The sequence below is a fragment of the Chroicocephalus ridibundus genome, chromosome 3, assembly GCF_963924245.1.
Source record: "Chroicocephalus ridibundus chromosome 3, bChrRid1.1, whole genome shotgun sequence".
NCBI classification, from domain to species: domain Eukaryota; kingdom Metazoa; phylum Chordata; class Aves; order Charadriiformes; family Laridae; genus Chroicocephalus; species Chroicocephalus ridibundus.
In genome coordinates this window covers 11,340,889-11,356,689 of record NC_086286.1, presented here as the reverse complement: position 1 = coordinate 11,356,689, position 15,801 = coordinate 11,340,889, and the positions used below count along the sequence as shown (strand labels likewise).

Here is a 15,801-nt window from a genome sequence, read left to right as displayed (position 1 = left end):
GCTCCTTTCAGAGCTCTTCTGTCAAATTTGGTTAAAATTGGCCAATGAGGTTAATGGTGAGGGAGACGAACTGACAGACACATGCATCATGGTACTGCACAAAATTCTTTCCTTAGGAAGTCAGCCTAAAAATAACACCCCATCTCCTGCTAGCTGTCAGCCTGTTTAAATTCACCACTTGCTTTTAAGGTTCCAATAGTATTTAACTGGCCAGTGTAGTTTAGATATTTTTTTCCACTTTATCCTTTTCTCAGAAACATATTACACAGAAGCAGTCACCCACCAAGTGACACTCAGTATCCAGTGGATTACACCACAGCAAGATAATAATCTGACCGTTCGGGCTTCTCTAAGCCGCCTGAAGGAATCTGGTTTTATTTTCACCCTGCTACTGCGCTATCCTTAACTGGAACACAACCGCAACTTGGTCCAATTTAAGTTCCTACATTTTGAGGCTTTGCTTGGGTAATTGGAACTCTCTGCAGAGTATGTAGCTTCGCGTGAATTAATTTGTGCTCTGCATCTGACAGCTGTGACTGAAACAGAAGTATCTTCTAGAGAAAGTATCTAAGCTGAGAATAATTCTCCTCCGTGATGGAAAGCCCACCTTAACCTCCCAACCGCTGCTCTGACGATCACCTACCAATAGAGATGTGGATCTATTGCAAGACTTCCCCCTTGCGCCAGGTAGCATATGTACAGTATCATTTTATAACAGCCGACTGCAGTCCCCTCTTAGCCAAAGGCTGTTGAAAGACCACATGAGTTTCCTGGGTTTCACACACTTAAGGACTGTTGAATCCCTTGGTCACACCTCCCATAAGCAGAGAGTTGCTTTGGTAGCGTGATGCTCTGACCAATTTGTTTCTGTGACAAAGCATTTCAAATCCTCTTTTTGTCCCCACTCTGGCTTTCCCCAGAGGGAAATGGTGTTAGAAGACTAACCAGAGTGGAGGTGATGGCAGAGAACCTGCAGCTGAGGACACACGAAGAGTTTGCCTGGGTACCAACCCAAGAGGCTGGAGGTGCATCCTTTCACGCTACGTCCTAGAGACGGCGCGGCAGCTAGCATAGGAGGGCGGATAGGAGGGGAGAAGGCTGCACGGGCAGAGAGCAGCGCTGTGCAGTGCGGCTGTGCTACAGCGGGGCAGATTAATGGACAGTTAAGGTGAACCGCCTACTGGCCCTGGTTTGACGGGGTCAGATCAAACCACTTCCAAGGCAGCCCTGCTGTGGGATAACGGCACTTTTTCAGAGCTGCTTCACCTAGCAAGGATTCCCCACAATTAGTCCTATGTGTGCCCACGAGGGAAGGGCCAGGTATTACAACGAATGTTACCGGCACTTAGCAATCCCGTTTCAACTCTGAAAAACAGCCAGGGAAACGCGGAGGTTTCAAGAAGCAGCAGCAGGTTAGTTACCTATGACAGATGTAAACAACTCAGGAGCAGAGCTTCCCGCTGCCATGAAAGTTGCCCCAGCCACATCTTCGCTAAGATGCAAGCGCTGCAGAAAAACACATCAGAGTCATCGATTACAACACTGAGAGGCTGAAGGAATTCAACTAGAAACGTTAAACTGTCCACCTAGAGTGGGAAACCGCCAATAAGTATACAGTTTTATGTTAATAAAGTTTAAGTATAGGGGGAAAAGTCATCACGGGCACTAGCTACTTAAATTGGCATCTCCTTGTAGAGAGGGCAGGTTGTGGCTGTGATACCCTTTACAGAGGAGAGAAAGAGCCGTACTCTGGACAACAGCGAAGCAGTTTCACCAGTCACGGCTCTTTGCCTCCTCCATGACCCCAAGAATACACACCTTATCTCATCTACTTTGGCCTGTAAAGGGCAGGACTGGAGCTCAGGCATGGTTCACCTCTAGCTGCCTTCCCTGCTATCGTTTCAGCCTTGGACGTTTCTCTCTTCATTCCCTTTGACTTGGATCACCATCGATGATACTCACCTCCTACAGCCTTCCCCTGGCAGTGCCCAGGGACTATCTAAACCCGGGATTTCTGGAAGGGAAAGGAACCACTACTCCATGAAAACTTCATCAGCATATGCTGTTTCCAAAGATTTACTTGGTTAATTACTTCCTTTATGTTTTCTGCATTCCCGTTGCTCCATCTGCACAAGTCACTGTTCAGCAAACGCGACAAGGCTGTTAAAGACCACATGCCTTGCTGGCACCTTCCGTGGTTTAATGAGTAGCTAAAAAAAGCCACCCCCTGCATACGGCCATAAACTGCTGAGCTGTTACTACACAAAGCTGGCTTGCTCGCACGCGTGCGAGTCAGCGGCTGCCACTGTACAAGCAAGGGGAAGACAGCCGAGGGTGGTGGGGATGTTTCCCTAGCAGAACCGGCTGTTTGAAGCTTCCCTCTCCTCTCTGTAGCGGTGCAGGGTTTCTCTGCAACTTTATTGTTACCAAAGTACATTTTCGCAGAGGCAGGATTGCAGGAATCCTCCCACCAACCTTATCTGGATTGAAGATCCCGCAAAAGATATTCTAGGCCTGTAAGAGTAGGTAACTCTAACCCCTCATCATACCTATATAACAAAAAATCTTGTACATACGTTATGGGGACTAGGGAAAAGGAAAAGATGTGCCCCCACAGCAAACCCTTTTTAAGCAGAAGACCACGACATCGTTGCAGTGCTATAAAAGCTTGTGGAACCTGATTAAACACAGCTTTATAGAAAATTATTTTAAAATAGGATTGAAACCATTGTCGAAGAAGTTCATAGGACCAGAAGTAGATCCTCAAAGGCCATTTGCTTCTGCAGGATTCTCTATGGAAATATAGAGACAGTCATCCTCCAAGAGTCAGTCGGCAACTCGATGGTGCCTTTGGACAGAAAAGACCATCCGCCAAAGAAACCAGCTGTGCCAACTTTCTGTGGGCATGTTTCAATTTAAAGCTATAGTAGGTTCCCTCGAGGACAGTTCCTAGATAATTTACGGCAACGCATATGTTGATTAACACAATAGAGCAGAGAATACAGCACACTATGTAGGAGGCAAAAATGTATTCTCTGGTATTTGCAGACAAATGTTTGCAATTGACATATGACGTTAGTTGCGTCACGTAAACACTCTGAAAGACCAATAACAGAGAATAGCCGGGCAAATGCAAGTACAAGCTGTTTTAGAAAACAAATGAAAATCAGGGCTTTATTGTAAGTACATCTGAACTAAGGCAGAATGTGAATGTCTACCATAGCAAGCGTTCTGGAACAAATTCTCACCTCAACACACACATTTGGGAGCACAAATGCCTTGTTGGTTTAACTCAACGACCGCTTTCCAAACCAGATGAAGCTAAGCCAGAAAAAGGGCATTTGTTTTAGAGTTAGTGCATCTAAACTGTAAGCAACCGTAGAATAACTATTGGTTGATCTCCAAGACCAAAAAAGCCTTCAAGGCAGGAGGTTTAAATTCTTTTGTGCTGGATACGACAGTAGGTGGTAGTCGGATTACTGATGGTAGATCTTAGGTCAGCAGCAAGTCATTACCATTTACGGTTGTTTGCATGCTAAGCGCATTGCATGTCCTGCCATACCCAGTACAACCTCTTAGACGTGAGTTCCTGCCAAGGGGCTCTCCCCCTGCTCCTTCTCTCTCTCATGATTATTTTTTGTGAGTTAACAAACAAGTCGACACCCTTGAAAACATCACCGGTCTTAACTCATCAGGTGATGGAGAAGGACTCAGGCGGTCTTCTCCCTCACGAAGCAGCCCTGGCTCTCCAAGTCAGCCTACTCATTTCACAGGGTCTTTTATGTGGGGAGAGTATTGGTTGGTGTGAGCAATGGTGGTAGCATTGTCTGTCATCGAGCAGCGATAAAACCTTTCCTTTCCTAGAAAAATAGGCAAGAGTGGATACGACCAAAGGCTGCAAAGGCCTTTGCCAAGTGACCCGAGCCTTTTCCCATGCATTCTTGAGTGCTAACATCAAGGACAAACCATGAAAAGCTGGATGTTTTGAAGACAAGCCATTCTGGACAGATAAAATCCAAAGTAGTTGGATCAAGAAACAGGAATGTGTATTTCTTTTGCTATCATGTAATTACAGAACTGCTTAATTATGCATAAAATACATAAATACAAGGACTTGAATGCCCCTAAAGGTCACCTATGGGGTGAGAAAAATCTTTTTTGGGAGATAATCAAGTAGGAGCAACAGGAATAGCAAAATTCTGATCCATTTATATAACCCATTTTGATAATCTCTAATGACACAGGACAGTACTTTCAGTTACTTTCTCTGGATAGTAACTTCTTAACACAATATGCTAGATCTAGCGTCCTATCGCTAAACTGTTTCTTTCACACACAATTGAATAAAACCTGTTATTATCATCTCGTTTTTTGGTGGTGTTGGGTAACACAACGGTTCAGAACTGCTAAAGCACGAGTTGTTACGTATCATTGAGAAGACAACAAATAACCAGAAAGTAAAGATCTGGTCAAGTGAAAGTAGCCTTCTAGGACCCAGGGGCTTGTAAATACTATGCTAAAGTGACACGGGGACATTACTTGCTTTTTAGACGTTAGGTGTCTGTACAAATCCAAACACATCTGAGAATTTGTCAGAAGAACAAACAGCACCATAATTCTGACACTTGTACCTCTAGAACCAACGTTTTGGGGCAGGTGGAGAGAGGCACAGCTCCTGCACCTAGAGAAAGCTAACGACAGTAAAAAAGGAGAGGGACTTCTCCAGCCTGCGAGCCTCTCATTTACGATAACTAAGTTTACCACCAGTACAGTTAGAAACGGTTAACATTGTGCATAGTATTTCCTCTCGTGATTTGCAAACACAGTCAAGGACCAACACTTCTACTGACCAGCGCAGAAAACTGACAGAAAACTGCACTGGTGCAGAGAAGCGATGGAGCTTGTCCAAGGTCACTCCGAGAGTCCACGGCAGAGCTGTAACAGGCGCTAGTTCTCCACAGACCCAGATCAGACCCCTGCGCCATAAGCAAGGCCACTAATCAAAATACACTCATAGATGAGATTTATTGAGTGCTCGGTCAAGAAAAATAATAACCAATCGTCTGGCTCGACCTGTGTCCCTCTGGGTGGCAGGCCTGCCCTCAGGCATGTCGACGGCTCCCCAATATACAAGCCTGTCCCGGACACTGCTTACTCGGCTCAGGTTTCGTTCCTCTACAGTGACCTGAGCTGGCCTTCTTAAGGCCCACGTTTCCCAGCAGGGTTCCGTTGCTCGGGAGAGGGGAGGTTAAATAACTCAGCACGTTGACGTCTCCAGCATCTCCCATCCCCACTTGCACATCAACACCTCTGTTCCCTCTGCCTGAACCTCGCAGTGGCTTTCCCTAGACTCGGCCCTAGAGAGTGCAGGAACTCTGCAGGACAGAAGCTCCTGCCCTCTGTTGTCGCCCTTCAGTTACCTGAATACTTATGCACCAAAAGAGTGGGATTTCCTGGGGACTTTCTTTTTTTGATGATGCAAAAAAGGCCTGTATGGCAGGGTGCTGAACTACAAATATCAGGTTAGTTTAGAGACAGCTTCCATCAGAGCTGTCGGCACAAATGATCTCTCCTCCCGCCTCCCACACCTCCTCCAAGGGCCAGGCACAGCCTGGGCCACGATGAGTGACACTTATTGCCGGGCAGATCGGCAGGCGTCTCCTCCAGCTGACAGAGATGTCTAACTGGCAAGACCAAACCATATTTTCCACATGCAAAGATTTCATTGCCCAAGACTGACATTGGAGGGGGCTCGCAGCGACTTCGGACACGTGGTGGGTGTTCACCCTGTAGCTGTCTGAGCTGATTTAGGCTAAAATGTACTCCTTGTCTTCTAAAATTTCAGCACGCCAACCTTAGCGAAAGAGGGACAGGGTCCCTTGGAATTGCTGGAAGTGTTCAAGTGCTTCTTTACAGTTGACCTAGCTGTCCCTGCTGCTGTACAACTTATACCAACACAACACAAGGTATGAAACTCATGACTTTGAAGGCAGGATACAAGATCCATGATTTCTACTGGGGTAATCACCAGAGGTTTTAATTTATATCATTTAAGGGTAGGGCCTAGTGTTTTTGGAGACACCCCTGCAAAGACACACAGATGTGAGGCAATAGCAGCTATCACAGTGTGAACGGTGGGAGCACCTGGAGAGCCGTCAGCTCCCGCGCTGGGCACCGCACAAGCAAAGCCGAAAAGCCCCGGGAAGCGAGCACGCTGCACATCTGTAGCATCCTGAACCTAAAACCAAGTCTTCACTTCCAACCAAAGTCCAAGCAGCCAAACCCAGCTCTGGTGTGGGTCTGCTCGGGGCAGTCCTGCCCTGGCTAGGCAGCACTCCCTGGTGGGGCTGCCCTGGGAGCCCGTAAGCCCCGGCGTGAACACACCAGCGGCATGCAGGTCCTCACCAGAGCAGGAGGGAGGCGCATTCCACCGGTCCCACAGGGCCAGGACCACACGCAGGGGCAGGACCCAGCTCTCAGACAGCCAGCTGAGAGCTTGGCATCTCTCCTTCCCCTCGATGGTTTTTTCTTTCTGTTTTTTTTTAAATACCAACGCATCTAAACTCCTCGTGCGTTTTTTCTTTCCCAGCCTGACGCTTGGGATGTTTCTAAGTTTTAAGTTAAAGCTATACGAAACTCAGAAACACCTCATGGATCAAAACTGCCATGCAAAACTCAGGAAATAAAAAAGTTATCACTTTCCAAGTCCCAGGATAACCGAGTGACATGCCTGAAGCCATAACTGAACTAAAGCGCTGTCCCCTACACGGGCAACGAACAACGTCCCAGCACTCTCACAGTCTCTGACGGCTGGATCCTACCTCAAGGGCAGGGTTTCTCAGCTGGAGAGGTGGGAGCACGTCAAGAGGCAAGCCGCAGAGCACAGAACAAGCCTAACAAGCTCTGCTGGGCTTATTACCTGGAAACTGGTGCTGCAGCTAGCACCACCAGGGAGCCCGCAGCGTGGGTCTGAGTTCGGGAATCGCTGCTCTAGAGAAAGCGTTTTTCACTACGTTATAAACTGCCTCCGTTTTTAAGAAGCGCTATGATGCGTCTATAGGAATTGTTATCTGAGAGGCAACTGCTAGCGTTAAGAGGGAGCATCAGCCAAGTTTACCCACCAGCAGACTCCCAGCCCATCTCCTGCGAGTGAGAACACGAAGCTGAGCCAACGCACACACGCGGTGTTGAGCAACTAAACGAGAAGCATGGGGAACGCTCTAAGACAAGAGTAAACACACTATCATCACGTTCAGAGGCTCTCAAGGAGAACTGCTGCTAAAGCAGCACACAAGCTTAAGTAACATCTTCTAATACTTACTTCGCAAATCTTTTCCAACGAAGGGACAAAGAAATCATCGCAGACAATTGCCAAAGCATAAAACATATACACGGCCTGCAAAAGAAAAGAGAAAATGTTGAGTCTGGAGACTGTCAAGCAGAAACGAACTGCAGCATCCCAACTCACCTTAGGTTTGTTTCGGTATATGTTTTAAAAAAAAATAAAATTCTCTTGCAAGAAGAATTCATGGGGCTTTCTGGGATTTAATGGAAAGATAACAAAGTATTCTGTGATTAAGTATTTATTCAAAAGTTCTTACAAGCTGTCAACATTTTATCATCATCATAAAGACTACTTTTTTTTTTAAAAAAAATTCTCTGGATATTGCTAAGCTACACTTAAATATTTTTGCCTTCTTTTTTTTCCCCCTGTTGCACAGCACGAGGATTTTTTATGATTGCATTCTGTGGAAATTTAAACCCTAGAGAAGTAAATTTTGGAATGCTAGTGTTTTGAAAAAGGGGAGAGGAGCTTGTTTTCTGCGACTGAAGCGCCCTGCCATGTCATCTGGGATCCCAGTGATAATTCTTGCTAAACTCCACATAGGAACAACTTCCAAATGACTGAAACCCAAGGGGAAACACAAGACTTGAAAGGACACCTAGCGAATCAACTCTTCCAATTTCATCTGTATTTCTGTAGTATTAAATAGAAAGACATTTCCGTATTATTAAACAGAACACGCTAGGGCCTGATTTCTGCCCTAACGGGCAAATGGCACAGTGTGGCTTACATCCCTGCAGCTAAGCTCTCGTCCTCCCCGAAGTGGGTGACCTGGTCCGTATTGCCCAGAGGGAAGGATCTCTATCCCCTGCCTCGACTCACGTCCTGGCACTGGATAGGAAAATGCTCGTTGGCATAGGGGGAAAACCAGGTGAAAAGCATGCCAGTTACCTAACAGAGCACACCATCACAGCCAGGCTTGCGCCCGTATTCCAGCCTGCTCTGGTTTACTGGCGTAGACGTATCGGAGGCCACCCAGGCTACTCTGGCACCACCTTACACAAACTTAGACCTGTGGTAAAGGAACAGAGCCAGTAATACAGAGAGCCAGAGGAATAAGGGCATCACCCAAACAGGGTAGCCCTGCCCGCGTTTCCCAGAGGACACACTGCAGAGAGGAGAGCCGTTCCTGGAGTGCCGTAGCAAAGTTTTAAAGCCAAGTGTTCCGTGGAGCAGGGGACGTGGGAGAGAAGAGGAGATGACTGCACCCTCTGAAGACCTGCAAGACAGGCCAGTGCTCAGCCCTTGCAGCACTCCTTGGTGTCAGGTATGGAGCCCATCTATTACAGCTGGCATCCCCGTAGAACTAGAAACAATCTGTCTGCATGTGCTACCAAAAACCTGCCACGGAGAGAGCCTTCGTTACCATCTTGGATCTCATTCCCAGCAAACTACAGTAGTGGCAAAGGTTTATTTATTGCTATGTACTTGTGAAAGCACGCATGCACGAGAGAGATCCTTAAATTTTGGGCATGTGAACAGAGAGGCGAGGCTCAGGGCATGAACCTGGAAGAAACTGCACTACAGCAGCTGAGCACAAACCAGCTGTGTCCAAAAAGAGAGGATATGAAAGGCTGCACACGGTCAGACAGGAGAGATGAACACCTGAGCTCTCCCTCTCCAACTCCCCCTCTGGGAGTCCGCTGGCCACCTCTGTCAGGGGCAGGACCCTGCGAGGGGCTGCACCCTGTGCTCAGGCCAGCAGGCTCACCGCTCCTGTGCGTCGAAGGAAATGGTGTCCCCCCCATCACCCGTGTCACCGCAGACGGAGAAACACACGCTGCTCCAGAGCAGTGCGTACCATTAACCATAACAGCAAACTGAGCATCACCGCAGACGGAGAAACACACGCTGCTCCAGAGCAGTGCGTACCATTAACCATAACAGCAAACTGAGCATCACCACCGGGTTTGCGTGGGGCACGGCCCAGCCCAGCCCGAGGGATGGCTTACAGCATCACAGTCCCACAGCGGCGTCTGCATTCCCGTCCTGCCCTCAGCTTACACCCCTTGTCTGACTTGATCACGTAAATCCTCCTCACAGTGGAAACATACACCTCCATAACATTTTGCTAGGTTTTCAGTTTCAGGTCACAACAACCCCATGCAGCGCTACAGGATTGGGGCAGAGTGGCTCGAAAGCAGTCCGGCAGAAAAGGACCTGGGGGTGTTGGTTGACAGCCGGCTGAATATGAGCCAGCAGTGTGCCCAGGTGGCCAAGAAGGCCAACAGCATCCTAGCCTGTATCAGGAACAGTGTGGTGAGCCGGTCCAGGGAAGTGATCATCCCCCTGTACTCGGCACTGGTGAGGCCCCACCTCGAGTACTGCGTTCAGTTTTGGGCCCCTCGCCCAAAGGGAGACATTGAGGTGTTGGAGCGTGTCCAGAGAAGGGCTACAAAGCTGGTGAGGGGTCTGGAGGACAAACCTTATGAAGAATGACTGAGGGAGCTGGGGTTGTTTAGCCTGGAGAAGAGGAGGCTGAGGGGAGACCTTATCACCCTCCACGACTACCTGAAAGGAGGGTGTAGAGAGATGGGGGCTGACCTCTTCTCCCTGGTGACAAGTGATAGGACGAGAGGAAGCGGGTTCAAGTTATGTCAGGGGAGGTTTAGATTGGATATTAGGAAACATTTTTTCACTGAAAGGGTTATTAAACATTGGAATAGGCTGCCCAGGGAGGTGGTGGATTCACCATCCCTGGAGGTGTTTAAAAAAAGGGTAGATGGGGCACTTAGGGACATGGTTTAGAAGTGGCTTTTGTCAGGGTAGGTTAGAGGTTGGACTTGATGATCTTAAAGGTCCCTTCCAACCTCAGCAATTCTATGATTCTATGATTCTATATCGTTGCGATATTTTTCTTTTTCTTAAAGATAGAGCTTCTCACCTGTAGAGCTACCTGTACTGTGCTTTCAAGCAAACAGCCCAAGAAAGAAGTAGGTTTTGGCATCTGGTCCAATAAAGCAAGCGAGCATGCATCAATCCCTTTCTTTTTCACAGTACCACTCACAGGCATGACAACATTACCCATCTTTCCACTCCCAAAGTGAGACAAAACTACTCTGAAGTTCAAAGACGGCTCCATCTTTTTTTGTAACACCTGCCATGTACCACTACAGAATTACTTTTACAAGTAGTGCAGCTCCAGTGAGTAACTACGGCTGAGAGAAGCGGCCAATGTTTGCAGAAAAACAGCGTCTTAATCCTATCAAAGCACAAAGTTATTACCACGTCACCAACACATCCTCCCTGCTTTGCTTGCCTCTGAAGTTTACTGTTGAAACTTGGCTGATGGGAGGAGACCAGAGTGTGTTTTTCTACAGGGAAAGCAGCAACAAAAAAGGCTTCTGGGCTTTTGTTTTTGTTTTCATTTCCCAGGAACAGGTTTATATCCGCCGAGCTCCCTAAAACACGAGTTTCTAACTTGCCAGAATTTAATTACAACTTTGCTGCAAAAAGTCAATGATTCCTGTAAAAATCTCAGCCATGAAAACTTTGAAGCTCAAAAATAATTCAAGTGTATTTTTTTCAGGATTAGAGATGGGAATTTCATCATAATGGAGGATTCTGACGCCATCTTGAAGATTCAGTGCTAGACTGTCACTTCGGACAGTTTCTGTGCTCCTCTGTCACTTCTCATAAACACGTATAAATGTAACTTACACTTTATTAAACTCTTACACTGCAAAATAGCCCAGAGGACCACGAACGTAAGCAAAATTCCAGATCTACAGCTTGTGCCAGGTGCAGCTGAGACCTTGGATCTCGCAGAGGGAGCATTAGCTGCTGACATGATACCAAAAGATAACTGTATGAACAGAGACAAAGGAAGCAAACGGTTCACAGACGTCGTGCATCATAGGAAGAAGGATCAGAAACAGCCCCAGAGAGTTACATGGCCAAATCCCATTGAAATACAATGGAGAGCGGGTGCCCAACTTGAGCCTGGATTTTCTGATCTGCTAATCACATTAATCTGCACTGGTTCATGCCATCATTTCCCTTCCCGAATACACAGTAATACCTTTCCAGAACAGTAATCTGTACACCATCATCCCTATAAATTGAGCGCATCCTCTATATTCGACATAATCTACAGTCACAGAGCGCAGGGCATCATATGGCTGCTTGGGCTTCCTGCAATCTGCTGCCGTTGGGGGAGCCAAGTTCTCCCGAAGGGGGGCAAGGCAATGGGGTCGGAGAGAAGACAGCAAACCAAAAAAAGCGCACGCTCAAAAGCCAAACCAGGTCACTTCAGCACCTGCCTCCACACGTGGCACACACGCGCAGTCGTTGCCCCCCCCATCTTCTCACCGTTTTTTTCAGAGCATGCGAAGTTACTGTATCGTCTGCGGTTGCTCACCAGAAAGACGCTCACCTGGACGGACACCAGGTGCAAGACGTCCATCAGTTTAAGTTTAGGAAAATCCTTCTGAAAGTTTTTAAATGAGCATCCAAATGATGTGAGCGTTGGGTTTGCACTGTCTGCAGTACAAACAAGAATGGCAAGGCGTATTCACGTCCCGGTAACCATGATGTGTGCAATGGCAGCGGGGGACATGACCGACAAAACACAAAAAATAAGTCTCACCCTCAGCATCATTTAGTTGTGTTCCGCTTGAAGTGAAGATACGGAAGTCTTTAAACAGGCAACCTACTTAAAAGACACTCTTCCTCCCCAGAAGGACATTAAAAAAATTATGAAAATATAACGGCCCTGCATAAAAGGATTACAAATACCAGATTAAGTATTACATTAGGATTGATTTTAAAATGACGATTCTAACAAACAAGCATCAGAGAAGTAATTGCAATCTCTGCATCAAAAGAGATTAAGTATCTTACTCGCAATACGTGTTCTGCTGCACAGGACATAAATGATAATTCTTCATGTTTATCCAGCGGTCCTTTGAGATTTCCATGCCAGTCTTCTGACCCAGATTAAAACTTGCTTTACTGAGCTAAGCAAGAAGCTTTTCATAGGAAAGCTTAAATGCTGCAGAAGCCAGCGATTCGCATAGCCCTGCCTTCTTCCCAAGAGAGAAGACTGTCCCTGGCCGCTTCCCTGGCAGACCTCCCACCCCAGGTGAGCTGGCACAGCCAAGGGCCATCACTGAAACCACTGTCACCAAGCATAGGGCTTTCTTCAATTCCGACTGCGTTATAAAACCACCTAAAACTCCATTACTGAAGAGAAATTAAAAAAAAAAAACCAACCACAAAACCACAAACAACCAAACAAGGAACCCACGGAGTCCAAGTTTAGTCGGAGCAGCAGCCCATGCTACCGTGACGTGCTCAGCAGCAAGCTGTCTGTATCAGGCAGCATCGCTAAAGCAACCACATCCAGGGCACTGGAAAACCATCACCTTAACGAGCCAGCCTCTGTGCTGTACAAACGAGATGCGGCTGACTCAGTGCAGAAATAGATAAAGAGGGGATGCATCCAGAGCAACCTACATTTTCTGAGCAGCTCGCACAAGGGAGGCAGGTGCCCCCGTTGGAGCACCCCGTTCCCATGGCTACACCGAACGATGGCAAACGAGGAGCATGAGGGACCCGCTACGCGCGGACACAGACACCTCTCCTTCACCCCAGCTCAGCACACGGTGCCATAGCTCTGTCTGGCAAGGGGTCCGGCCTCAACCACACACGCACACAGACTCTTCACACCAGCAGCGTCCTGGCACCACGTTCCAGATTTCCCTGGAGAAAGCCGGGAAAAAGGGAACCAATGCTGTACGGGAAAAAGGGAACCAATGCTGTACTGTTAAAAAGACTGGGATAACAAAGGGATCGGGGCAGAGCCTGCAGCTGGGCAGATGGGAAGTGATCATCCCCCTGTACTCGGCACTGGTGAGGCCCCACCTCGAGTACTGCGTTCAGTTTTGGGCCCCTCGCTACAAGAGGGACATTGAAGTGCTGGAGCGTGTCCAGAGAAGAGCTACAAAGCTGGTGAGGGGTCTGGAGGACAAACGTTATGAAGAACGACTGAGGGAGCTGGGGTTGTTTAGCCTGGAGAAGAGGAGGCTGAGGGGAGACCTTATCACCCTCCACGACTACCTGAAAGGAGGGTGTAGAGAGATGGGGGCTGACCTCTTCTCCCTGGTGACAAGTGATAGGACGAGAGGAAGCGGGTTCAAGTTATGTCAGGATAGACATAAGGTTAGAGGTTGAACTTGATGATCTTAAAGGTCCCTTCTAACCTCAGCAATTCTATGATTCTATGATTCTATGAAGGCTCAGCAACAACAGGGCAGGGAGGAAAGAGAGTGCCCATCCCATCAGGCTTTTCCAGGGAAACCTGCAGTGATACCCAAACCTTCCTTCCTCTGCTGTCAGCAAAAACCTCACGAATGACTCAGCAAAGCGACTTCCCTTCCCTTGTCTCATGGAGGTAGCAGGTACCTACCACCCAGTGTCCGTGAGCACGGTAGGGCTGGGGTTCTGCACAGCCACCAGTACACATCTGCTGGAACAAACTATAAACCAGTTAAATGCTACGACAACACCCAGACACCTGCACAACACCATGAGGAACAACGCTAAGATGGCAAAACAAAGCTCTCAAGCGCTGGGGAGCTCCCGGATTGCAGGCTGTACACTCGATCCTTTAGCAGTGAACAGCACCAGACTCAAAATCCAGACCCTGGCTCCCTCCAAACTGAGCATCCCAAAGCCGTGACTTAGTGCGGGTGTGACTGTCCAGAGCAGCACGGCCTCTTCTCAGAGAGGACATGAAAATAATTAGCAGCAGTGAAGCAATCAGTTGATGACCTCCAAAGTTTCTATGGGGAAATGAAACACTATGGCTTCAAACCTGCAATACATTTTTAGTGGCCCGCTTTTCCTTAAACTGAATTATTTTCAGCTTAGACCTAAAACTACTGCTGAACTGTTCCTGCCCAGTTTTTCCTAGATTTTTGAAGTGTTTAGGGATTTACTTTCATCTTTATGAAGCGTCAGATTATGTTAAATAACTCTCCACAGCCCCACCGTGGGATCTGCTGGGTCTTTGTGTTTTCACTTTCGTTAAACAGTAGGGAGAAGATGCCTTGGGAATCCCTTGAGAGGCCATCTACTGCCTTCCCTCAAGGCCCCAATTTACAGCATTTGCCCCCTGGTTCTCTGGCTTCTGTTAAACCAGCTTTTACACCTTGATGTCTTCCACGGAAATAAACACAAAAGTATGGGCAAAAGGGGAGAGGAGAAAGATCCCGTTTTTACTGAAATGAATAAAAACTGTCTAAGGGGAGGTCACTAAACACGAGCAGCACGATGATGACCTGCTAATCATCACTCCATTGTTCTCCCTACCATTACAAAGGCCCTTTGATTTTACAGTCCCCTTTCCTCAAACCCCCAAAGAAATTTCAATGGAGACAATGTGACTCTGTGTCTCTCTCTGTCCTTTTTTCCCCACAAAGTGCGTTTCTGTGCATGCTCTGATTTGATCAGACATTCGGTAACTGTGTCGCCAGAGGGCATAAAATAGAATTAGAGGTTTATCACCCCAATACGATGACAACCCCTTTCAACCCCGGCTAACGAGGCAGTCTGCTAAATGCCGACAGCTGCCTATATTCTCCAAGTATCAATTTTTTCTTTGACAAACAGGTTACAAACAGTCACTCTGCTATAGGAGAAGGCAACACATTTGTCATTGCAGCTTCTGCTTCCCACTCCACCCGTGGGGCTGGACCAGGGCCACAGACAGCGAAGCCCGGGGGAGATCTCCTTGGGATTCACGTAGCTGGCAGCTTGGGGTGGAAAGACACTGGGAAACCTCTCAGCTGACGGCCACTGTCTTGGACCCGTACGCCTTACGACAGCCTCTGACAAGCCAGGGGTCACTCCCAAGTACCACGGTGCTAGAAAGGGTGAATCCAGCTGGGTCCTGCACCTTAGGGATGCCCGAGCTGGAGCACGGTCAACAAATCTTCTTGGTCAATAAAACCACTATGGAGAATGATGAAGCACTGATGGACCAAGGCTTCCGTCTTGCTGCTTGCTAGAGGGATAGACACTGGATATGTTTCTGTTGGGACAGCAGATACTTATCTAGTTCTCATTAAGAACGGATTTTTCCTTTTATTCTGAAGTAGACAGTTCATCTTGAAATTTCAGTCCTCGAAATCTCATTTTGACACATGTTAAAAGCATGTACAGCTTATTCAGAACTGACGAAAAAGCTCGTGGGAAAATATCTTGAGGGCAATTATGAAGCCCAAATCATAACTTAAAGTAGACCGGAAAATAACCCAAACCATAGCTTATGCAGTCAACCGTATGAGAATTCCGTGTGATTTCATTGTTGCTAATAATGAAAAAATACAGTCCAGGTCTCGTCTCTTTTAAATAGCCTGGAAAAACACATTCAGAGGTATGGATCACACAGAGATTAAGAATGATTTTAGCAACTCATATTTTTAATGGTCTCATTATAAACTTATTCCTGC

General features: G+C 47.4%; 1 protein-coding gene across 3 annotated transcripts in view; it reads right to left on the bottom strand.

Annotated features, from left to right (window-relative positions):
* The window catches only part of SLC24A3 (solute carrier family 24 member 3), a 183,029-nt gene that overhangs the window by 57,758 nt on the left and 109,470 nt on the right, over nucleotides 1-15,801 (bottom strand). For all 3 annotated transcript variants that reach the window (XM_063327970.1, XM_063327967.1, XM_063327969.1), the window contains exons 4-5: nucleotides 7,322-7,396; nucleotides 1,422-1,506 (exon numbers count right to left, since the gene is read on the bottom strand). In XM_063327970.1, the coding sequence (XP_063184040.1) occupies nucleotides 1,422-1,506; nucleotides 7,322-7,387 (151 nt within the window). In that variant the 5' untranslated portion in view covers nucleotides 7,388-7,396. The remainder of the gene's footprint in view (nucleotides 1-1,421; nucleotides 1,507-7,321; nucleotides 7,397-15,801) is intronic.